Source organism: Pezoporus wallicus, unplaced genomic scaffold, assembly GCF_028554395.1.
Source record: "Pezoporus wallicus isolate ANWC-B61680 ecotype Strahan unplaced genomic scaffold, APGP_CSIRO_Pwel_v1 contig_7339, whole genome shotgun sequence".
NCBI classification, from domain to species: domain Eukaryota; kingdom Metazoa; phylum Chordata; class Aves; order Psittaciformes; family Psittacidae; genus Pezoporus; species Pezoporus wallicus.
In genome coordinates this window covers 201,924-223,949 of record NW_026636333.1, presented here as the reverse complement: position 1 = coordinate 223,949, position 22,026 = coordinate 201,924, and the positions used below count along the sequence as shown (strand labels likewise).

At 44.6% G+C, this 22,026-nt stretch overlaps 1 protein-coding gene across 3 annotated transcripts in view; it reads right to left on the bottom strand.

Moving 5' to 3' along the window:
• The window catches only part of STUM (stum, mechanosensory transduction mediator homolog), a 38,873-nt gene extending 19,588 nt beyond the window's left edge, over positions 1 to 19,285 (bottom strand). For all 3 annotated transcript variants that reach the window (XM_057400032.1, XM_057400031.1, XM_057400033.1), the window contains exon 1: positions 18,998 to 19,285. In XM_057400032.1, the coding sequence (XP_057256015.1) occupies positions 18,998 to 19,184 (187 nt within the window). In that variant the 5' untranslated portion in view covers positions 19,185 to 19,285. The remainder of the gene's footprint in view (positions 1 to 18,997) is intronic.
• Positions 19,286 to 22,026: the final 2,741 nt, after the last annotated feature.

Sequence of the window (22,026 nt, the reverse complement as noted above, 5' to 3'; positions counted from 1 at the left end):
ATGCAAAAGAAATATTGACTTGGATAAGAATCATTATTTCTGCAGGGTCTAGTCCTCTTTTGTCTGAAAGCAAAGCTAAAGCAAACAGCACAGCTTAGTTGAGCAGGTCAGAAACACAGATGAATACAGGGTCATGTTCAGGAGCCAGGTAAATGCTTCTTGGCCAGCTGTGTCCAGCAAGGTCCAGCTTCTGCAGAGCCAAGTAAATGTGCTTGTGAGATTTTACATGTGGTCTTTGCATCTGAATGCTCCCTGCACACCATGTCTCTAGGAGTTCCTGCATTCCCAATTTTCAGGAAATAGAAGCTGATTTACACTTAACTTCTGCTACAGGACAGATCTTCCCTTTACTGAATGAGTTCCAATATTTATCTACTGGTGAGCATTAGACAAAAATGCATATGCATTTGTTTGTAGGTATCACAAAGAACCAAGTTCCCCACATCACAATATAGCATGCAATTATTCTGAGTGAAATATGAAAAGTAATACCCCTATTATACAGTGAGTCAAGGACACCGTTATTCAGAGGTTACAGAAGATTTATACTGAGCGAGATGCACCAGGGAAAGTGTTATACAATGAGAAACTGGAAATTATCAGTTTCATCCTGCCTGTGGTTCTTTTATATAATTCCCATGTTGAATAAGTTACACTCAGGTTAGGGATAATGGTTAAATGATTCAACTCTTCTATGCAACACTGCTGGAAGCCCTTATGTAAATGCTAAAGGGTTCACCTGAGTTCTTAACCAGTTTTCTATGGTGTTCTCTAAAAAGGGCTGGTTTCTGGGGAGGGTACCAAGCATGCTGAGGAAAGGGAATTTGTATTTGCTATTTGCATGCCAGCCAGGACCTCAATGTGGTAGGCAATGTATGAACCCTGGAAGGGTCTCCCTGTCCCAAATAGCTCATCCTGCCATTCTTAAATATTCCCAAGGCTACTTCTGCCATATCTTCCCCTGAACTGGTATCATCTACTCTCTTAAAAGTCTCTGGAGTGACTCAAAAAGCTCCATAACCTCTAGGCCACCAAGGACTGCCACCTGCACCTTGTGAGGCTCCTTTGGTTCAGGACTGTGGGGCAAGCAGCGGGGAAGGCAGAGGAACACATCTCCTTGGAAAGATGGGGTGGGCACAGAAGGAAAACCCTTCTTGAAAGGGCAGGCACAGCTGAAGGCCCATCCATCTAACCTTTATTTATCGCTCTTGTTGTTCTTTTCCTTCTGCCAAATGCCATGTCTATATTGGGCCCAGATTAATCTCTGTCATAAATCCATTGAGTGCTACAGAGTTACACTGGGGATTAATTTGGCTCATCAGGTCTAACCTGATCTTGGCAGCAGTTCAGTACAAACAGCAGAAAGACTATTCTTTTGAATAGTAGTAACAGGCTGTGGTGAACCGTCCATGCCTGCTGCTCAGTGCGAGCCTGAATCAAACTAAAACGTGAACTTGAACAGGGCCAACATGAATTGCATGGATACTTATTCAAGGAGAGCTAGAAATTGCAGGAAATCAATCCTATATGCATGCTTGCACTTTCCTAACCTCTTGGCAAGTCTGTGCTGTGTAAGGAACAGGTTCTGCTCCATACAGCAGGCAGTGTGGCTGCTCTCCTTGCTCCCCATGTGAGCAGGACCACAGTGCCTGGTCACGCTGACAGGCTCTCCAGCCTTGTTGTGTGCCTGAAAGCTGTATAGCTGGGAGAGTACTTATCCAGCTCCTCTAACTCCATGGCTTCTCATAGCTGAGGTTTAAGCTCATTTCTGGATTTACTCTATCACTGTTTGCTTGTGACACATACATTCACTGTGATGTGAATTCAGTTTATGGGACGGCACAGCTGAAATGAAGGTGAGATTTACACTTTACCCCACTACAGAAACAGGCCTCTTGTAAGTCTCCTACTTCGGCAGAGTTGTGTCAGTCCTGCAGCTCCACTTGTCCCCAGCTAACCCCAACCGCCTTCCTCCCTCCCTCTGTCCTGCAGATGTTGCAACATTACCTCGATTTTCTTCTCTTTTGCAGATGAGTCTTCAGTCCCCTCTGCAGACCGTAGTGACAATGGTTTCAGCAAAGAGCCTGTGTGAGTGCTGGGACCTCTGTATTTCTCTCTCCTATCATGTCCTCCGTATCTCTCACCCTGCTTTACATCTTTCTCTTCCTATTTCAGAAGCACAGACTGAGCTTCCCCAACTCCCTTCCCCGTTTTCTGTTCTTTCCATACCGTGCCTTCTTCAAACTCCATCCACACACGAGCCTTCATGTGCCATCTCTATTTCTATACCAGTGACTCAGCTCCTGTGTATCTTCAGGACACTTTTCCCATGTCCTGCCTAGTCCTTCTGTTATTTCTGCTTGAACATCCTTTTGTCTTAGCAAAGATGGCAAAGTCAAACTCCATTCCCTTGCATAGTGAATGCTTCTCACTGACACCACCAACCACCTTCTCATCAATCAGGCTCGCAAGTGAAGAGAAGGAGGAGAATTACATATTGAATTCCTCCCTCTAGTTTTCCCATGCATTCTGGTCACCTCAAATACTTTTTCCTTTTCTCTTTCAAGTCAACAAGTTCCATGTTCTTCTTTCCTTACATTCATTTCAATCACTGTAGCCTATTCTCCAGCCAGAATTTCCCTTTGCACACCATATCAAATGCTCTCTATTCCAAGACTTCTGGAGCTGATGAACATCAGTTCCTGTTACCTATATACACCCTGCAACTCAACCTCCACACCCGAGTTGGGGATCTGTTGTAGTTCCTGGCACAAGGTAACTTGTTGCAGCAACTTACACAGTTAAATGTCCCCATCCATGTTTAGAATTTATAAAGGCTAGATCAGCTAAATCACTGCTGTGTGACTGTACTCTTTTGAGACTAATCAATAGGTCAAATACTTCTTACACACATAGGTATCTGCAGTTCTAACCACCAAATAACATAAGGCTATGCTTTCACCTGCCCAAAGTCAGTAAGTAGTGGCAGAGACACAGCTATTCACTAGCACAAACCATGGCGAGTTCATGCTTCCCCCCCTTAAAGCATTGGGGTACTGTGTGCTCTCTGAAATGATCCACTCTTTGAACACTGATATACTGCTATATACCACAATGTTCTCTTCCTGCTTAGCAGTTCCTTACTCTTCTATGCTAATTCCTATAGGCGCCTGAAGTTTATTTCTACAGTTATTACAGCTTCCTACACTTAAACATCAAATAATCCCACATTTCAAGCTAAAATAATTAATTTTTCTTTCATTTTACTCAAAAATTGAGCAATTTTCTTCCCTCACATTTTACAAAATAAGATTCCTAGTACAGTATTGTACAAAAGCAACAATCTGACACATTAGCGCTATCCTGCCATCTTTTATTGTGCCTGCAATGGCAAAAAAAATCAGCATGTATTTTTAGCTGACTGCTACACAGAACAATCTGATAGCAGAAGCCTGTTATTGTCATTTAAAGGAACATTTGTTGAACCAGATGCAATCATGAAAAATTACCTTAAATTTTACACTTAGTGTTTTCTAAAGAAAAATATCTATTCCATCCAAAATCCAAAGTTGTCAATGCACTAGGACCACGCCACAAAGCAGCTGCATCTTACTGCTTTCCTCGGCACTGGATTGGAACAGGACCACTAACACTGACGCATCAAAGCCATCCATAGCAAACTACATGTCTCTATCTCAGATTAAAGTGATTAGGACAGTGTGGAAGGGCCTACTGTAGGATCTGAAGCCTGTAATGATCATACTGTGCTCTAAAACTGGAACCACTGTCCTGTGGTGACTCCTTGCAAGGAAAGATGATGGCAAGAAGGGAAGTTTAAGCTCAAGATCCACAGATCACCCTGCTCTTTGTGCAAAGAGCCTCAAAACCAACCTGTGCCTGCAAAGGTAGAATGAATATTGTTGCTTAAGCTCCCCCATAACTCTTCCTCTGCTCTTGGGGGCACTGGACTAACCTGAGCTGCCATCGGGATTGTGTTCAGCCTTCTGGCTGAATGATGCCTTGCACAAAGCCCACCATGCCTTACCTCAGAGGTGGTGTGTTTGGCAGCAGGATGCTTCAAGCCAGTGCATATGCTAGTAGCTATGAGTCATGTGGAACTTGCTCTTCTATTTGCCTATCTGACAGAAGGTAAGATCAGATTTGGGGTGGGATGAGAATGGGAAGAGGACTGGAAGAAGCAAAGACAGTGTGATCAACTCTCACTGCTACTAATTGAACTAATATTGATCAAAATACACATAGAAGAAAGGTCAAAGGCTACTACAAAAGAGGGATGCAGTCACAACTTGTGGGGTAGCAGTCCCTAAATCGGAGCATACCTTAAGGAAGAAAGGAGTAATAGGAGAAGGTGCTGGAGCTTTTGCTGACACATTGGTTGGCTGTACAAAGCAGAACCTGTCTGGTGCTGTGGAAGAGTTCAGTATCATCATTGCTAGCCTAGTGGCAAATCATGTAAGACAGGCATAGCCTGCACCATTCATGGTATCTGTGTGAAACATCACATTTTAGATCTGGGATTAAGGCGATACAAGGCTATTGGAAAAGTGCTTTTTATGTTCCAGTTAGTGAAGATTTAACAGCTGAGCCAAACTGCTCAGCAGGGAGAGAACATGAACATGGTTCTTATCCCTCTCAAACGTCTGGCCCGAAACTATTTATAACCCTTCAATATTTCTTCTACATATGCAAATAATTCTGCATGTATTTTTCTCTTCTGTTTTGAACATACTGATACTTCTTTCCTAATGTCCATACTAACCAACAGCAGCCCTTTATCTAGTTCTCCCTTCATCTTAGCATTTCGTAAGTTACTGCAGTCAACTCTGCTCATTAAAGGTCTTCCTCTGAAACATCTAGTACTGGATACAGCACGAGCTGCAACAGAGCAAGGACTTTGTCCTGCAGGACTTCCATACCCTCGGTGTAGACTGCAGCTGTGTTGTTATGGATACACAAGGAAGATGGGACCTAAACTATGGTTTATGCCATCTCTGTAATACCAATGCACATAACTTGATACCTCTGCCATTATTCCATGCTGAGAAAGAGCAGTAAAGACAAGGGTTTTGTTCTAATCACTACAGTAGATCAAAATTACCTTGGTTGTTGCCTGAAGGCTTTTCAGTGCTGATGAAATGCTCCTGCAACAGCAGGAAGACATCTAAATTTGATGTTTCTAGCTCCTTTCATACTGCCTTTCTTGAGGGTATCTTTTTCCAACATGACAGTGTTTGTATGGCTTAGATGAGCCCTGTTGCTAAGAAACAAGTCCCAGCTGTGCCTTTAAAACTCTGCCTTTAAACATACAACTCAAGGAAGTATTTTTCTTTTCATTACACTGTATTGTGGGGTTTTATTAAGATTTCTTTTAAATCAGATCTGACTCTTGGGGCTACATTTATATCGCAACCTTCTGGGGTAGGAACCATTCTTCTGCCTGTACAGTGCCATGGTCACCTACACAACTGTATAATGCATTTTAAAATGGTACATTTTAAGGCCACAGGCCTCATTTTGCACACAATCGTGGCATAAACAAGCAGGAACACAGTGGAACCTACTTACTGCAAATATCTGTTAATACTAAACTACAAGGCACAGTACAAATTGGTGTTCTTTTAAATGGCAACTCTAGGGTGCATCTGTGCTTGTTTGGCTTTGGGGTCTTTTGCCATGTACTAACTAAAACATGCTGAAGTTCCCTTCATACAAGACAGCGTGTAGCGTTCACAGGCATAAAGCAGATCATAGGATCCCGTGAGGGGGTAACCAGCCCATCCGAACTACCGACTGCCTCGTCCATCCTACTTATTCATTGCTTTTTCACTAACGCATGGCACAGATACCACCTTGCTTCCTGTTGAACACAAAGTGCAAGAGTGATGGAGGCAGTTCATTAAAAACATCTTCCTTGGAAGAGATCAATGGAAGCTAAAGTATGGCTGTGGGATTTGAGGGACTGAATGGACTACGTGTCCATGTAGATTCTCTTGCTGGTTCTGCCACTAACTTCCTGAACAATCTGCAGCAGGTGACTTCCTCTGACTTCTCCATTCAGACTGTAAACACTCTAAATGTGTGACATAACTCTTCCTTCATGTTTCTGTACTGTAATAGGACTTACCCTGCTGAAGTACCTACTTGGCACTTGTCACACCAGTAGAGAGGACTTCTCAGGGAAGACTTATATCACAGTCACTGAAATAAGGTCTTGTGTCATTTATGTATCATTCCTTTTCCTAAGCATGCTAAAGAACATTTAGTAGTGTGTGAAGTGTCATAAATATTTAAAACAACCTCACTTGTAAAGGAGAAAGCAGAGTAAGTTTTGTGATGCAACAGCCTCAGATTTGGTTGCTGGCTGATTTGGGAAGTCCAACTTGGTACTGCAACATAGGAAGAGTCTTCCCTGGTTTTAAGTGCAATGTAAGAGCTCAGTTCTTCACAGTCATACTCAACAGGAACAGGCTCAAGGGGCTAGCTCAATGTTAGAAGAATTAAAAATCCTAGAGGCTCAACATCACACTGCTGCACATTGTGGATTCTCAGTTCTGATAAGTGGGTTTAGCTTGACATGGGAAAGTTTTGTACCTGATTTGCACTAGTTCAAATGACTGTTTGTTGCTCCCAGCAATGTGACCTGGAGTCCACAGAGCAGCTAGAAAGCGGACATCCTCTCTGTCCAAGTCTGCCTTGGCACACAGACTAAATGAGCACTGAAAGAACATCTAGTGGATTGTAAGCACCGATCTGAGATCAGAACATACAAACACATGTGCCAGATTTTCAATTGTACCATGTATACCATATTTAGCTAATACACAGAAAAAAAGATCTTGTATTCATTGTCAGCTTTGAATCTTTTACTAACATTCAACAGCACAGAGAGATCTTACTTTTAACTATGTTTGCCAAATCTACCATGCGAAGCGGGAATACTGAGGCTTAACTTATGGAAATGAGAATTTGCCTGTTGGAACCCTTGTGTGTAAGGAGTTATTTGGATCAAGACACAGAATGGCTAATGGCTGAACACAAGAGTCCTCCCAGTTCTTCTATTCACACTCATGGCTTGCTCCAAGCTCTGCTTTGCACTTGTGCAGCTACGTACACCTCTGCCACATGGGTGCGAATGAATGTGGGCCTTCTGTGGCAGTACACAGTATAAGGGACTGGGTCTCAACGCACAGAAATCAGGTCACTGGGTACAGCTGACCAATGGAAGTAAGACGAAAGTTAGATCACCTCAGGGAGTCAGCTTCAAAGGAGGATCCATTTGAATGCTGTTTCTGTGGGATGTGTGGGAGGCGCAGAGGGCTGAGTGAAATAAGTACTCGGATGCAAGTCAATGTATAAAACTACCTTGTGGATTTTAAAAGGGAAAACAAAAGAACGTTTCTGTATTCACAATTGCCAGTGATTGTAGCTTCTGTGCTCTTTTCTCTTTTACACAAGACAAGGAACCATCCCACCAGCCCTCTGTAGCCACAATAGAATTTCAGTAGGAGGAAAAAAACCTCATGATGCTGAGTCTTAAATATTGGGGTTATTTAAAAAATAGTATTACTCTGCTCTCATGAGACCCCACTTGCAGCACTGTGTGCAGTTCTTGTGTCCTCAATGTAAGAAGGGCATGGAGCTGTTGGAGCAAGTCCAGAGGAGGCCATGAGGATGATCAGGGGACTGGAGCACCTCCTGTATGAAGACAGGCTGAGAAAGTTGGGGCTGTTCAGCCTGGAGAAGAGAAGGCTGTGTGGAGACCTCATAGCAGCCTTCCAGTATCTGAAGGGGGCCTATAGGGATGCTGGGGAGGGACTCTTCATTAGGGACTGTAGTGATAGGACAAGGAGTAAGGGATTTAAACTAAAACAGGGAAAGTTCAGGTTGGATATAAGGAAGAAATTCTTTACTGTGAGGGTGACGAGGCGCTGGAATGGGTTGCCTAAAGAAGTGGTGAATGCTCCATCCCTGGCAGTGTTCAAGGCCAGGTTGAACAGAGCCTTGGGTGACATGGTTTAGTATGAGGTGTCCCTGCCCATGGCAGGGGGTTGGAACTTGATGATCTTAAGGTCCTTTCCAACCCAAACCATTCTATGACCCTATGATTGGTTTTCTAAACCCCCTGCTAAGCCTTCTCTATTATTGATTGGTTTGCCAGGTGCACAGCGAAAGGAAAGAGACACATAGCAAAACCATTATCCTGGTAGTACAGACAGGAAGATATGGCAATGCTTTCACAATTAAATAGATCAAGGAAGATAATTTAATGGCCAACCCACAGAATCTGCACTAACCCAAATGTCTACATCAAAACCAATGTAGCTACTCCTTTCAACAGGCTACTCAATAATCACTCTGGTGCAAATGGGTTTGGAAACAAGGCTGGTTTATTGCAATCGTTTCACAAAGACAAAAGGAAGGTGTGGAGATGATCCCACTGCTAGAAAGGATTTTGTTCTTGTTGCACCTCACACATCTCCATTTTCACCCACTTTCTCACAGGCCTGAATCTCCTGTGAACCCCTCCCACCACAAAACCAACTCCACACCGGGTTGCAGGACAATGAGTTGTATGCCCTTACAACTCTTTTGTATATGTAGATCCAAGGAGGTCCAGCCATACTCTTGGCTAGAATTTAGTCTTCAGATTCTTGGAAGCAATTTTCAGTGGAAAGGCAACTGAAAACTTCCTGACTCCAAACCCATGTTTACAAGGAGACATGGAAAAATAGTCTCTTAATTTACAGGAAATACAAATATATAAACCTCGATCCAAGGGCTTATTTTTCTTACTATAAAGAATCGAGTCTTGACCAGTGTCAGTGAAAGAGGCCTGACTGTATGAACCTCTCTGCATAGTGATTCCTATGGTATCAAGTTGCCATCTCCTCCCAGCACAGCATAGAAAATACAATGTTGGATATTCACGCACACAAAAAACCATGTTTATGGAAATCAAATTGTCATGGCAACAGAGGAGGTCTTGCAAGTATTATAAAAATAGCAAATTAACAAAACCATTTATGAAACCTAAAATCCATTCTTTTATGAATGCCTTTGAAAAACATACAACAAATGGTTACCTACCTACATGAGGAAGAAATTATTTAAACCCAAGATCCCACCTCACCATCTGGGTATGTGTAATAGATGAATACATACAAATAAATACATATTCTAAACTTGAAACAGCAAAACTGTTTCAGCTGGACAGTGTTATACTAATGTATCACTGGGCTTATTTTGTTTCAGGTAAAATATTTTGTATAAATATTATGATTCATACTTTGTAAAATGACTCAACTTTTTAACATAGTAAACTCCTAGCAGTGGCTCATTATAATCTAGTTTATTAAATCTTCATTAACATCTCACTTCTTCAAGGGCTTACCTAAATACGTACAAACACTCTATGAAAACAACATTCTTATTTTGAAGGAGTTAATTTTTTTCCAACACAATCTCAGGGTTAATTTGACCATCCAGGTTTTGCATCCTTTACAAACTTGCTTGTGTATACCGGACAAAATCACTGCCCACAAACTCAGGGCACTTTTAGGTGTTGTGTAAATACTCATCAGCGCTTGTGGCACACTAAGAGCTCAGCCTTGACAAATGGCAAGATGGTGAGATGATGAATAATTAGCTGTGATAGATTTAAATTCATGTTCACAAAGATGGCAGTCTTGGTGCCCCGTGCAGTTCCTTGTATAAGCATTGCTACTCAAGTTAGACATGTGGTACAGGTTGAGCCCCTGTGGTGAACACAATTATGTCTCAAGAGCTTCTCTATTGATTGTATTCACTCTTCCCTCTAGCAAGATTTGACCATGAATATCCCTTGGGTATGCAACAGAGATTTAGATTAGATATAAGGAAGAAATTCTTTCCTGTGAGGGTGGTGAGGCACTGGAATGGGTTGCCCAGGGAGGTTGTGAATGTTCCATCCCTGGCAGTGTTCAAGACCAGGTTGGACAGAGCCTTGGGTGAGATGGTTTAGTGTGAGGTGTCCCTGCCCATGGCAGGGGGATTGGAACTGGATGATCTTAAGGTCCTTTCCAACCCTAACCATTCTATGATTCTATGCTTATACTGGAACTTCTAAGTTAGCGTATTAGCAATCAGCTTTCATCAACCATCTCATTTATATTTACTAGTCTGGGTATTTCACGATCATATGCTCAAAGACGTAAGTGTGCATGGGTTGGTCTAGTCTGGCAGAGTTGTAGATTAGTTAGCAACGTATCTGCTTCTATTTTAAAGCTCAGTATAATATTGCCGTCATTATTGCTCAGTATAATAGTGCTGAAACATCATTAATCAGGTTCTCCGAAGCTTTCCTTCCCCCTCCATTTGCCTCCCTTTTCTTGAGACAGGATCATGTCTTCAAATCCTGCTCCAAAGCCATGAGAGTTCATTTTTCTTCCTCTTCTTAAAAGCAAAGATTCTCATGTAATCAAGAGCCTCAGGGGACAGGGTTCTAAGGAAACACCAAATGTGGTTGGAGTCAGGACTGCATTGCTAGACCTCTTGAGGGTCTATCAAGTAGAAATTGCTTGGCCTGTAACTCACTTGGAATGGAAAAACTGAGCTTTGAACTGCCTTTATTATAAGGACTTTAAAATAAGGAGGAAGGAGGGTGGGAGCAGCTTCTAACTCCATCTAAAGTGGTAAGAGGGAGAAAAAACAGCCTGTGGAAATGAGTATTTTAAATCAAATATTCTGTTCTACTTATTTTTTCCTTGACTCTACACCGAATGAAACCTAGTAAATCTAAAACATTTGGGACTCAACAAGTGAAATATAGCCACGTAGAACTGCATGTGATTTTTCTCAGGCTTTTACAATATTTTCCTTTTGGAGCTCCTAGTTAACACAAATGCTCAAAAAACCTGGGAAGAGGAATTAACTCCTTCGCTTTATGAAAAATTCCCAATCTTCAGCAGAATTAGGGAAACCCAGGGTTTATATTCCTTGAATCCCTAAAGCAAGCTGACCAACACAAACTTTTCTTTCTCACGTGAGGCCCATGTTGATGTCACGTCCTGCATCTGGCTTGTATTCAATGATGTCTAAGGTTGCTGTGTGATGCAGCTCTCTGCTGCGGAACACATCAGCTCTGTTATGGCTGCCACACCAGCTTCCTTAAGCGCGCATCACACCACAAGTGCTCTAGTTCACAGAGCAGCATCTGAAAGGCAAATGAGCTCAAACTGCAGTTTCAAGCAAGATGCTGGGCTGTGAACTGCAATAGCTGCAGCAGAGGTGAGCATTCCCTTCTGCTTCCCTTGCTGCCGGAGCAGTAACTTCCAGCAGAACTTGTGTAAGGCACTGATAAGTGTCAGTAAGGTTTGCCAGAACCTTCATGCTAAAAACATCCCAAGCACTGGTTTACCTTCTTTCAGATACAGGCTGGAAGGATGTCCTGGGAGGGGGGACTGAGGATCCTGGGTTTATCTAGTTTGGAGAAAGGGAGGCTGAGGGGTGACCTCATCATTCTCTACAGCTCCTTCAGGAGGGGAAGTGGAGAGGGAGGTGCTGAGCCCTGCTCCCCGGTACTCAGAAATAGGACATGTGGGAATGGTTCAAAGCTGCACCAGGGGAGGTTTAGACTGGACATGAGGAAACGTTTCTTCACCAAGAGGGTGGTCAGACACTGGAACAGGCTTCCTAGAGAGGTGGTCGATGCCCCAAGCCTTTCAGTGTTCAAGAGGCATTTGGACAATGCCCCTAACATGCTTTTGGTCAGCTTTGAAGTGGACAGGCAGTTGGACTAGGCGATCGTTGTTAAGTACCTTCCAACTGAACTATTCTATCCTGTTCTATCTCCATTGACTAGCATCTTTGCACAGTGCTACAACCAAGCCTATATACATCCACTGCAGTACTGCAACTGTGTAACTTTAAATGCAGACTTCTAAAATGAAGACAAGTCCAAAGACAACAGAATGTTATGTGACAGATTGACATTAATATCTCATAGAAAGTAAGAAAAGAAGAAAGCTCTTTTCCTTCTCTCTTTTCCAGGTTACCTCTGAATCAAAGTTTTCATAAATTAATTGCACATTCCAGTCCCTTTTTCAAACTTAGGGACTAACTTAGAATCCCTTCAGTATCCAATCACTCCTTTCTCCACAGAATACAAAATTGTATACAGTCTAAAATTCACCCTTGTTCTTTTTGCCAGCTGCTATGGTTGTATTTGTGTTCATGGGATTTGACGGCTAAGGAAGAGCCTGAGGAACCTCGTTTCTGCTTCCTGCTCCTCCCTTGCCTATCCTGAACACAACCGCTACAGAGCAGAGATAAAGTTTGTTGCCTGCAAACTGCTGCAGGCAACTGTGCTTCATCACTTTGTACACCTCTGACACCCACTGATTCACAGCAGAACAATTCAGCCCATCCTGCAATCCAGACCAGCCAAAATGCACTTTCATCTTCGAATCCTTTCACTCCTTTTCTCTCTTACTGCAAGAAGTTTCAGTGCTTTGGCATTCTCACCAATTATCAGTGAATGGACTTTTCTCCTTCTGGGCTTGATTCTTTATTTTTCTCCACATCACAACCTTCTTCTGGAACAGCATTCCAGACTCCTTAAAATTCAGTTGGTTTACTTGGCCATTTAACAGCTCATCTCTCCTGCCTGCTCCCACTTTCGCTCTAAATCTTCAAGTACCTTTGTCCAAATTGCATTAAATGGCAAAGAGGACTGCAAGATGCTGAGCAAACTCCATCTCCTTACGTATTCGTTAAGTAATGAATACCTCCACAGAACTGCTTCGATGACAAGCAGTGAACAAAACCCAGCGAAAAATGTCACTGGCCATTTCTTTTGTCTTCTGTTTTGACGGAAACAGAAGGTATGAGGGAGGGAAGAGAAACTTGTTTGCATTTAAGTTGGTGTGGCAGCAATGGAAAAGCAGCAGCACTGGGCTGGTGCACAGCTTGACAGCTAAATGAACCAAGAAGTCACTGTAAATGCAAGTAGAGCTCAACAGCTGACTTCTACCAACTAGGAATGACGAGTAAATACTGACCAAAGGGCATAAACAGTACTAAATATTTCAACTGTGATAGAGACTGCAGTCAAGAATGAGCTATGGGAGGATGATGGCTGGTACATATGTGACTATTACGGCTAAGTGGATAAAGTCAAGGAAGAGATTCAGTGTAAAACATAGGAAAGGGAACAAGAATAGACTATATTAAGTATTCAGGCAAGTATGGGCTAATAAAATGGAGCCACAAAGCAGAAAGCAGCTTTTTTTTTCCTAAAACACATCAGGGCATGGTGCCATTGGACACTGGATTAAAACCGAGGGAGCACGCCAGATCCCTCAGCAGAGATAAAACCTGCTTGTTTTTCTGCTGATCACATACAAAGCTGGAGTTGTCGCAACCAAGGAGCCACAAACTTGAGATAATTTGGCATTTATTCTGATCACAAATTATCTGAGAACCACTTCTGATCTTTTTCAAGCTTGTTTGTCATTTTAGATGGTCCAGACACTTCGTGGCACAAAAATATTCCAGACTACCCTGTGCTGGCAAGATTGTCGAGTGCCTGTTCAATCTGATCAGCCAAGTGAGTTATATAAGACATTTAGATTTGTCACTTAAATCTTTGTTTTAGGAAAAAAATCAATGGATTTCTCCATACTGACAAGAACAGAACCTGCAGGAGGAGAAACCTGCAGATTCAGTGCTTCTTGTGCCCAGCTTTACCTCACCGTAAGGAATATGTACAGCACAGCTGATACCGCTGCCAGCGATGGAGCAGTAACCAGGATGCAGGTATTCTATCACAGGTTGCCTTGCACAAGCAGATGAAGAAATTACCACAAAGAACTTTTTGATCCTGTCAAGATCAAAATGCAACAGTGAAGCCTACCGATAGGAAGTTTGCTTTGTTTAATTACGCTTTCATGAGCAAATAGCTTGTTTCTGCAGACTACCAGCAGTCTCTACGTTACAGGCTGAAAGGCAGCGTTAGCTAAAGAGTTCCGGTAATAATGTTCACAAACACAGATCCATAAAAACACCTGAAAAACTTGTGTTTTCCACAAAGCAGCTTGTACATCACCCAGATTCACTGGATTGCATGTCCATGGGAAAAACAAGCATGATTAAGAAGACAACAGCCAAAACAAGTTTGAGGTCTCAATGCACAGAGGCTGGAAAGCCCCTATTTCTTTTCTGCAGTATTTGTCCTACTGCAGATAAGAAAATGTGTTTTCTTCCCTTGAAAGTCTTTGTTTCAATAATGAAGGCGATGGATGTTTGCTTGAGGCATCCATATTTACCATTCCAACAACAAAAATAAAATGGGTATTGGTAATTTTATGCAGCACTCATCCCTGCAACTTCCCTGGGTGTTGTGTTCTGCACTTCTATTCAGCTCTTTGGAGAGCTCACGCTGCTGAAGAGAGCCGTGGCTTCTAATGAGAGCCTTCTGCAGATGCTTGGCTTCTATAAATTGAGCATGTAAAGCTGTATTTACGCAGTTGAAGGTCTAGCCCTTGAGCTCTATCGAGATTCAAGCAGAACTAACAGATGGCAGAAGACTCAGTACGGAGCTGACACACCCAGGAACAGGAGAGCTGTACAATGTGGAGAACAAAGTTTAGTGGGCTGGGAATCATCCCTTCTTTCTGTAGCTGTCTGTGAGAAGCTGTCACTCATGATCTCCTCCACCGGCTATTTCACGGCACATGGGTGGCTGCTCTCCTATCCTGCGCTAACACAATTTCACGTTACGTATTTCAGTTACTCCCTGCATAAAAATAGCGTAATTCAGGCTGTGATCCAAAAGTCCACCCCCTTCCTGACAGGAGGGATTCATCTTGGAGAATACCTCATACTTTGAGATAATTCCACTCGCTTCTCACATTTGCCTCAAGTTCTCGTTTCTTCGTTTCCCCCCTCCCACACACGTGATGTTGAGGGACGGAAAAACGGGTAGGAAGGAGGGCAAGATTCCCATGTATCAGCTCAGGGAATGACAAGGAGCCAGATCTTCTCCCACGCTGACTGGCACACGGCAGCTCCAAGAGAACACAGTCTGCCAGCTAAAGGGCATGGCCAGCCCCTTCTCTCAACTGCCATCTGCAGCACGTACCGGCTGGAGGTGCACACTGCTCAGTCCTGCGGGAGCTGGAAAAGAGACGATACACCACCATTTATCTGGTGGTGTCACCACCTTCCGTTCTCTAGAGCTTGTCACAGCATGATTTGACCCCAAGGCCTCAGAGCCTGCTCCAGAAGCTCTAAGCCAAACTAAAGGTGGCACAGGGTGCTTGCGGCAGAGCTGGATCGTTGGTAGCCAACAGCACAATGGGTGTTGCTACAGCACTCACTGACAACACCAGCTCCCCCTTCTCCCTTTCGTTCTAGCTGCTCCTTTTATGAACCTGAGCTAGGGACACCTTCATTACAGCTCAGCCCTGCAGCCCTATCCCATACAGATGGGGAAGATCGCATCAGACCATGGAAAATCCTGACCCAGGACATCTCCAAGTGGTTGTGTCTATCCCAGTGCATGGAAGCCATGTGTAAATCCAAGGCTGTTCTGCAAAACAGATTACAAGTAGATGGGCTAATCAAGCTTTTTTAGGTTGTATTTGGTCTGAATTTAAAGTTTTGGCAAGACGAAAGTTAACATATCCGACGGGTATGAAAAACGCACCATGAGTCTTTTGTAACATATTATGCAAAAAGTAATTAAACCCCAGTTTACAATGCATCTTAAAACCTGCAGCTGTGGGATCCTGCATAGAACCCTGAAAATTAACCAACTGGAAAAAATGAAGTGACTATCAACAAAGAGAAAGTGCTACTTCTCCTGTCCAAATAGAGTACTACTGCAAAACACGAAGAGTGGAAAGGGAAAAGAAACTGAAGGTTTCAGATTCTCAGATTTCACCCTCACAGATGACTTCCATAATACATGGAAATTACTTTAACTGAAAAAAAAAATAGAGGCTTTCAGATGCTGGGGCTACCTGAGTATCTGGTAGCCTGCAACGGAGCCCAAGCTCTGTTTGGATATCACTGTTTTGAGGTACTGAGCACTAATGAACACCTCAAACGCACCAGCCTCCAAGCAGTGGAACACTTGGTGTATTTGGTGCTGCCAATTTTCCTGTGTATCCCAGTGGCTTCTGACCCTTCATTGAAATTGCACTGCAGAGTCTACACATGAATGACAACTACGTACAAAATAAGGGAGGAATGAATTCAGGGACTGAAAAACAGAACCTCCATTGCCCTGTAAACACAGTCACACTCCCCACCTAAGCAGGCCAAATAAACAGCCTGTGAAACATCATTTTAACATGTTATAAATCTGGACTACAGGAATCGATGGGAATTTTGCCATTAACTTCCCTGGGAACAGGCTCACATCTTAGACACGAACACTTCACACCACTGCAAACAGTATTTATTTTACAAGTGTTGCTCAGTTCATCGAGATGGCTGAAGTGCGACAGTAACACAAGATCCCTTTTTACTCTGACTATTCCTGCCAGTAGATTTGTGTTCCTCCTGTTTCCCCTTATGTGTGGGCTATGTGATATAGGACAGGATATGCCTGTGATTGTAAATAGCCATATTCTAGTCACTTCTAGTGTATATTATCGGGGAGTAAATTTTCTATCAAAATGCGTATGATATTAGCAGCTTCATTAAGAGAATGGTTCATTTATGCACAGCCTGAGTGCTATGCTTTGCATACAGAGTTCAGGATGCATCTCCAAATGATGCTTTTCACCAATCTGTGAGAGCACCACATGGATTTGATTTGTAGTTTGTTTGTTTTGCTACTTCTGCAGCAGAAGATTGGGAGGAACAGTGGTGCTGACAGCCAGAAAGTACTGCTGAAATGGAAAACAAGCTTAAAAAAAAACATCTCTGCCTGTTGAAAAAGAAAAACCAACCCCGAAATAGGATTAAATCCATTTGGGCTGGTGCAACCAGTTGGTGATAACGCAACCAACGTGGCTGCAGAGTCCAGATTCACCTCTCAAGCTTTCAAGCCAGCACAGATTGGGAGCCTTATACACTTGCCCTTGGAAAATAAGCACTACCTTAGAAGAAGCACTACTGTAGAAGAACTACTGTTCTCCTTCACCAATGTCTTCTATGCAATGGAAGGCACAACACTGGCTATGTCCAGCAGCCCTGCAGCAGCAGCCAGAGATAGTCACACCTCAAGCCAGCTCTGGCACAAGGATGGCTTATGGAGATCTACCCTCCTAGGATGAAGAAGAACACAGAGTGTTTTCTACTGTGCTGTGGAAAGCAGCACAGTTTGAAGTATAAGATCATTCAAATGAGGAAAAGGACAGGGTAAGTCAGGTTTTTTTCTTGTACATCTGCAGTGAAGATGTAGTTTCTTTGACGCCAACGGAAAACTACATTCTCTTTGAAAGCTCTGGCTTTGAACAGCTCTCTCTGAAGATGGTGGGAAATTAACTGCTAAATAACCATAACCTAAAACCCCATGAAAGCACTCAACCGGGGAGTTTCTGTTTGATGCATCACTCCAGGTTCTGCAGGTGGCTGCGCACAAGGGCTATGAAAGCAACACACCTGAGCAAGCAGCATTACAGCTGGAAGCACAATGCCATTCTTTCCACAAGAAAATTCGGAGCTATTTCAAACAGTGGAAGTTTCCCTCTGAAACACATCTGCAGGTTCAAAGCAAACACATTGGAATAGCACTGGCTTGTACACACTGCACACAGTTTACCACTCAGACTTAAGTGATATTTTAATCAGAAGAACTTAGAGAATTTCAGATTCATGAAAGAATTAAGCCACCTGAAACACACCAAGCAATTAAGTAGCTCTTTAAAAGCAGGGCAAGCTGGGAGATACTCCCATACCACAAAGAAGGCTTCGGCAGTGGCCAGAGTAGCAGAAAAGGCTGACAAGAAAGGACTATGAGAGATTCAAGGTATGGACTAATGGGTTTGGGTTTGTTTAAATGCGATGGTTTTGCCTGCACCTGGAATGTTTGTGTTTAGTTCTCAGTTCCAGGTGCCTTTGTAACTGTTCAAAGTCTAGGCTCTGCTTGCAGTGAGTGAGTATTTCTGAACTAAAAAGCAGTAAAGTGAAATAGAGAAGGGGTTAAAATTCTTTCCTGTGAGGGTGCTGAGGCAATGGCACAGGGTGCTCAGAGAAGCTGTGTCTGCCCCATCCCTGGCAGTGTTCAAGGCCGGGTTGGACAGGGCTTGAAGCAACCTGCTCTAGTGGAAATCCCTGCCCGTGGCAGGGGATTGGAACTGGATGAGCTTTGAGGTGCTTTCTAACCCAAACTGTTCTGTGATCACAGCCACAGCTCACGGATGCGTTACCCGAGTCACTCACTAGGGACTTCATATTGAGAAACCGTGAGTCCCCAGTTTCTCCGGACATCGGCTTCTTAGAGCAATGCTACAGGACCAACATTTTCCAAGGGTCTCCTGAGGAAACTCGGGCAGCTTGCCTCTGCAGCTGCTGAGTGACACGGTCGCGCTGCGCCTCGGTCCTCGGACTAACATGACAGTTCGCAAGAGCCGTGACAGCCCGAAACCACGCCATTCCCTGTGCGGGGCTGTGCCCCGGCTGGAGCGGACGGGCGCACGGGGCTGAAGGCGCGGGGATGGGCGCTCAGACCCCGGGGCCGCACGCCCCGCTCCCTGCCCGCTGTCCCGGGAAGCCGCGCTACGGCGCCGCGGCGGTCCCAAGGAACACGACGGCTTTCCCGGGGACCCCGCCGCAAAACTTTGCTCCGGGGCGCAGGGACTCGCCGCCTCCTTCCCTTGTTCCCTCGTCCCCTCCCTCCTCGCAGCGCCGTCGTCGAGGAAAGTTGCCTCCGCGTCGGGGTCTGGCCCCGGTGAGGAGAGCGCGTCCCGCCGCCAGCAACCGCTCTCCCCATAGACCCCCCTCGCCCTGCCGCCCGGCCCCAGTGCGGGGCTGCGGAGCTCCTTACCCAGCCCCGGCACGAAGGTGTTGAGGAAGAGGCAGATGACAGCCACGGGGAACGGCATGTAGGGGATGGCGGCGCGCAGGGGGCCCTTCTTCTCCCGGACCTGCACCACCACCCCGCTGGAGGGGGCCGCGCCCCGGCTGGGCTCCGCGCCCGCCGCGCTCTCGCCGTCCTTGGGGAAGGGATCCATGGCCGGCGCGGTGCAGCCGAGGGTGGCGGTGCCCCGCCGGGCCACCAGCTGCCGCCAAGCGCGCTCCCGCCGCCGCGCGGGCCCGCGCCGACCCCTCCCCTCCCCTCCTCTCCGCTCCTCCCGCCCCTCACGGGCAGCCGTGCCCGCCACGCCGGCGCCGTTCCCCTCCGCATCCCCGCGTCCCGTTATCCCTCATCACCCCGCCGCGGGTCGCTCAGCGGCCGGTCACCGGTTAGAAGTGTCCCTACCTCGGGTGACTGAGGCGGTTTGGGCCGCGCTGCTTCCCCCCCGTCCATCGCAGCCTGTGAGGGGTGTCCGGCCTCTCACGCAGGCACCGAACTTGGCCAACCCGTCCGAAATCATCGGGTTCGAGCTTAAGCAGGTAGACTTAGGTTGGATATAAAGAGATTCTTCCCTGTGAGGGTGCTGAGGCACTGGCACAGGGTGCCCAGAGAAGCTGTGGCTGCCCCATCCCTAGCAGTGTTCAAGGCCAGGTTGGACGGGGCTTGGAGTAACCTGGTCTAGCGGAAAGTGTCCCTGGCCGTGGTAGGGGGTTGAAACTGGATGAGCTTTAAGGTCCCTTCCAACCTAAATCATTCTATGAAAGCAGGCTGGGCTGTACTCAGGACTGTGGGAATATCTGGGGAGTGCACCCCTCTGAGGCGTGCTGCCCCCTCCAGACTGTACCGGGATGGGAAGAGAGGGCAAGAAGTTGGTTCAGCTCGATCTTTGGGAAGGGGAAAAGCCATTTTGGCGTGAAAGAATATAGAAGGGGGTGAAAATAATGCCCTGTGTGGTTCTAAAAGTAGCTGTGATGTGAAGGTGTAAGAAAAGGTGTAAATTGAACCCACATTGTTCATTGCTTGAAAAGCTCCACTGTAAGAGGGAAGAGGAGGAAAAAAGAGGAGAGATGCAAAAATCAGAAGGAAAAGAAAAGAAAAATATACCCCTGCAAAGCTAATCGTGGCTTGGGACAGCCGTAAGAACGTACCTGAATTCACATAAGCCTTGATAAATGAAATACCCTTTTGTAGGGCTGGTAATTATTGTTTGGTATGCAGTTTAATGGGTGAAATGGTACTAGAACTTGATCATGTCTGTAGTAAAAAATTATGGCGAGGCTGGTCACTGCAGATGGGGTTCAGTAGGGAAAACAGCGCAAATATTAAAGGCATAAATGCTGATATAAAACCTAAGTGTGGCACACATGGAAGATTTTTGCGTAAGCGATAGAGGAGAGCCTGTGTCTTACATGTGCTTCAAAGCTGTGGTTTTGGTAAGGAATTCCTGCAAAGAATTTAGATCCCTGCATAAAATCTTTAAATATTTATATATAGCCATTGGAATGCCACCTGACAAACATGTGATTGAACAGTTCAATTGATTTCACTATGACTTAATACCATGAAAAAGTTAGGTCAACTCAATGACACAGATGCAGAATCCTGTTCCTAGATTATATTTTGTTTATGTTTCTAACAGCTGGGTTCTGAGCCATAAAATCGTAGCCATCCCATGTGAAATCTCTTATTTTTAACTTCAGGCTTTCTTTGCTGATCTTCTGAGTGCCTTTCATCCGAAAAATCTTTTCACTTCATTGTGATTAAATGCACAGTTCAGACATGTTTCTGGAGCATATTAGCCAGCCTGGCTTGGCTATTTATTGGTTTTTTATGGTGACATTTATTTCTATCAAAATAGTTCATGGCAGCCTATTATATGCCCTAGACCCAAAGCTGCTGGAGAGCTGCACTTTTCTCTTGGAAAGATTTGATGTAACTGATGTGACTTTGATGTTGGTTGATCGATCTACAGTCAGAAGAGAAATCTTTATGGTATGAATATTGACTGACTGCAAGGCAGTTGGAATGCTATCAATAACTTGCAGTGATATAATTCTCTGTAGACTCAACCAGATGATGAACTGGTGAAGGCTCAGTCATATACAGGTGAGCCTACATTACCTATACTGAAAACAATCAAAAAGCCATCATAAGTATAGCCCAAGATGAAAAACCAAAGATGAAGATTAATTAAAACAATATATTGTCATAAATACTTAATAACAGGTTGTGCTTTTATGGAACGCTTCCTTGGAAGATCTCAAAGCATTTGACAAATGTGAGTTGATGCATTTACTTCTTCAAGATTAGTTGGCAATACGTAAGGCTTGCTGTACCCACTATTAAAGTGCAGCCCTTTCTAGACTGAACTGCATCATTAATTCTGGGCTGCCAGTGTTTGTGGAGGTTCTCAGGCGCCTCAGGCAGAAGTTATGACTGGCTGGGAGTGTATTAAAGATGCCGTCGTGTAAAAGTTGTGACGTTTCCAAGCTTCTCTCTAAACAAGTGAATTAGTGGCAACATTACTCTGAGGATTACAGAGGAGTGAGGATGCATCCCCCCCAAGCCTTCTCTGGACTTCTCTTCATAGTACTGCTGGGAGAGGCAAGCACTGTAAAATAGAATCATGGAATGGTTTGGGTTGGAAGGGACCTTAAAGCTCATCCACGGGCACAGGGACACCCAGGGATGGGGCAGCCGCAGCTTCTCTGGGCACCCTGTGCCAGGGCCTCAGCGCCCTCACAGGGAAGGATTTCATCCTAATGTCTAATCTAAATCTACCCTTTTTCAGTTTAAAGTCATTCTCCCTTGTCATGTCACTACTTGCTCTTACCCAAGTCCCTCTCCAGCACTCCTGTAGGCCCCCTTTAGGTACTGGAAGACAAGCATTGCAGCTGTGCCTCAAGGGCGAATACTTCATAGTCTTAAGAAGTTGAGATACCTTAATCTCCTGGATGTTTGGTGAAAGAGTAGGGGTTGTAGTTGGCCCAGGTGGCAAC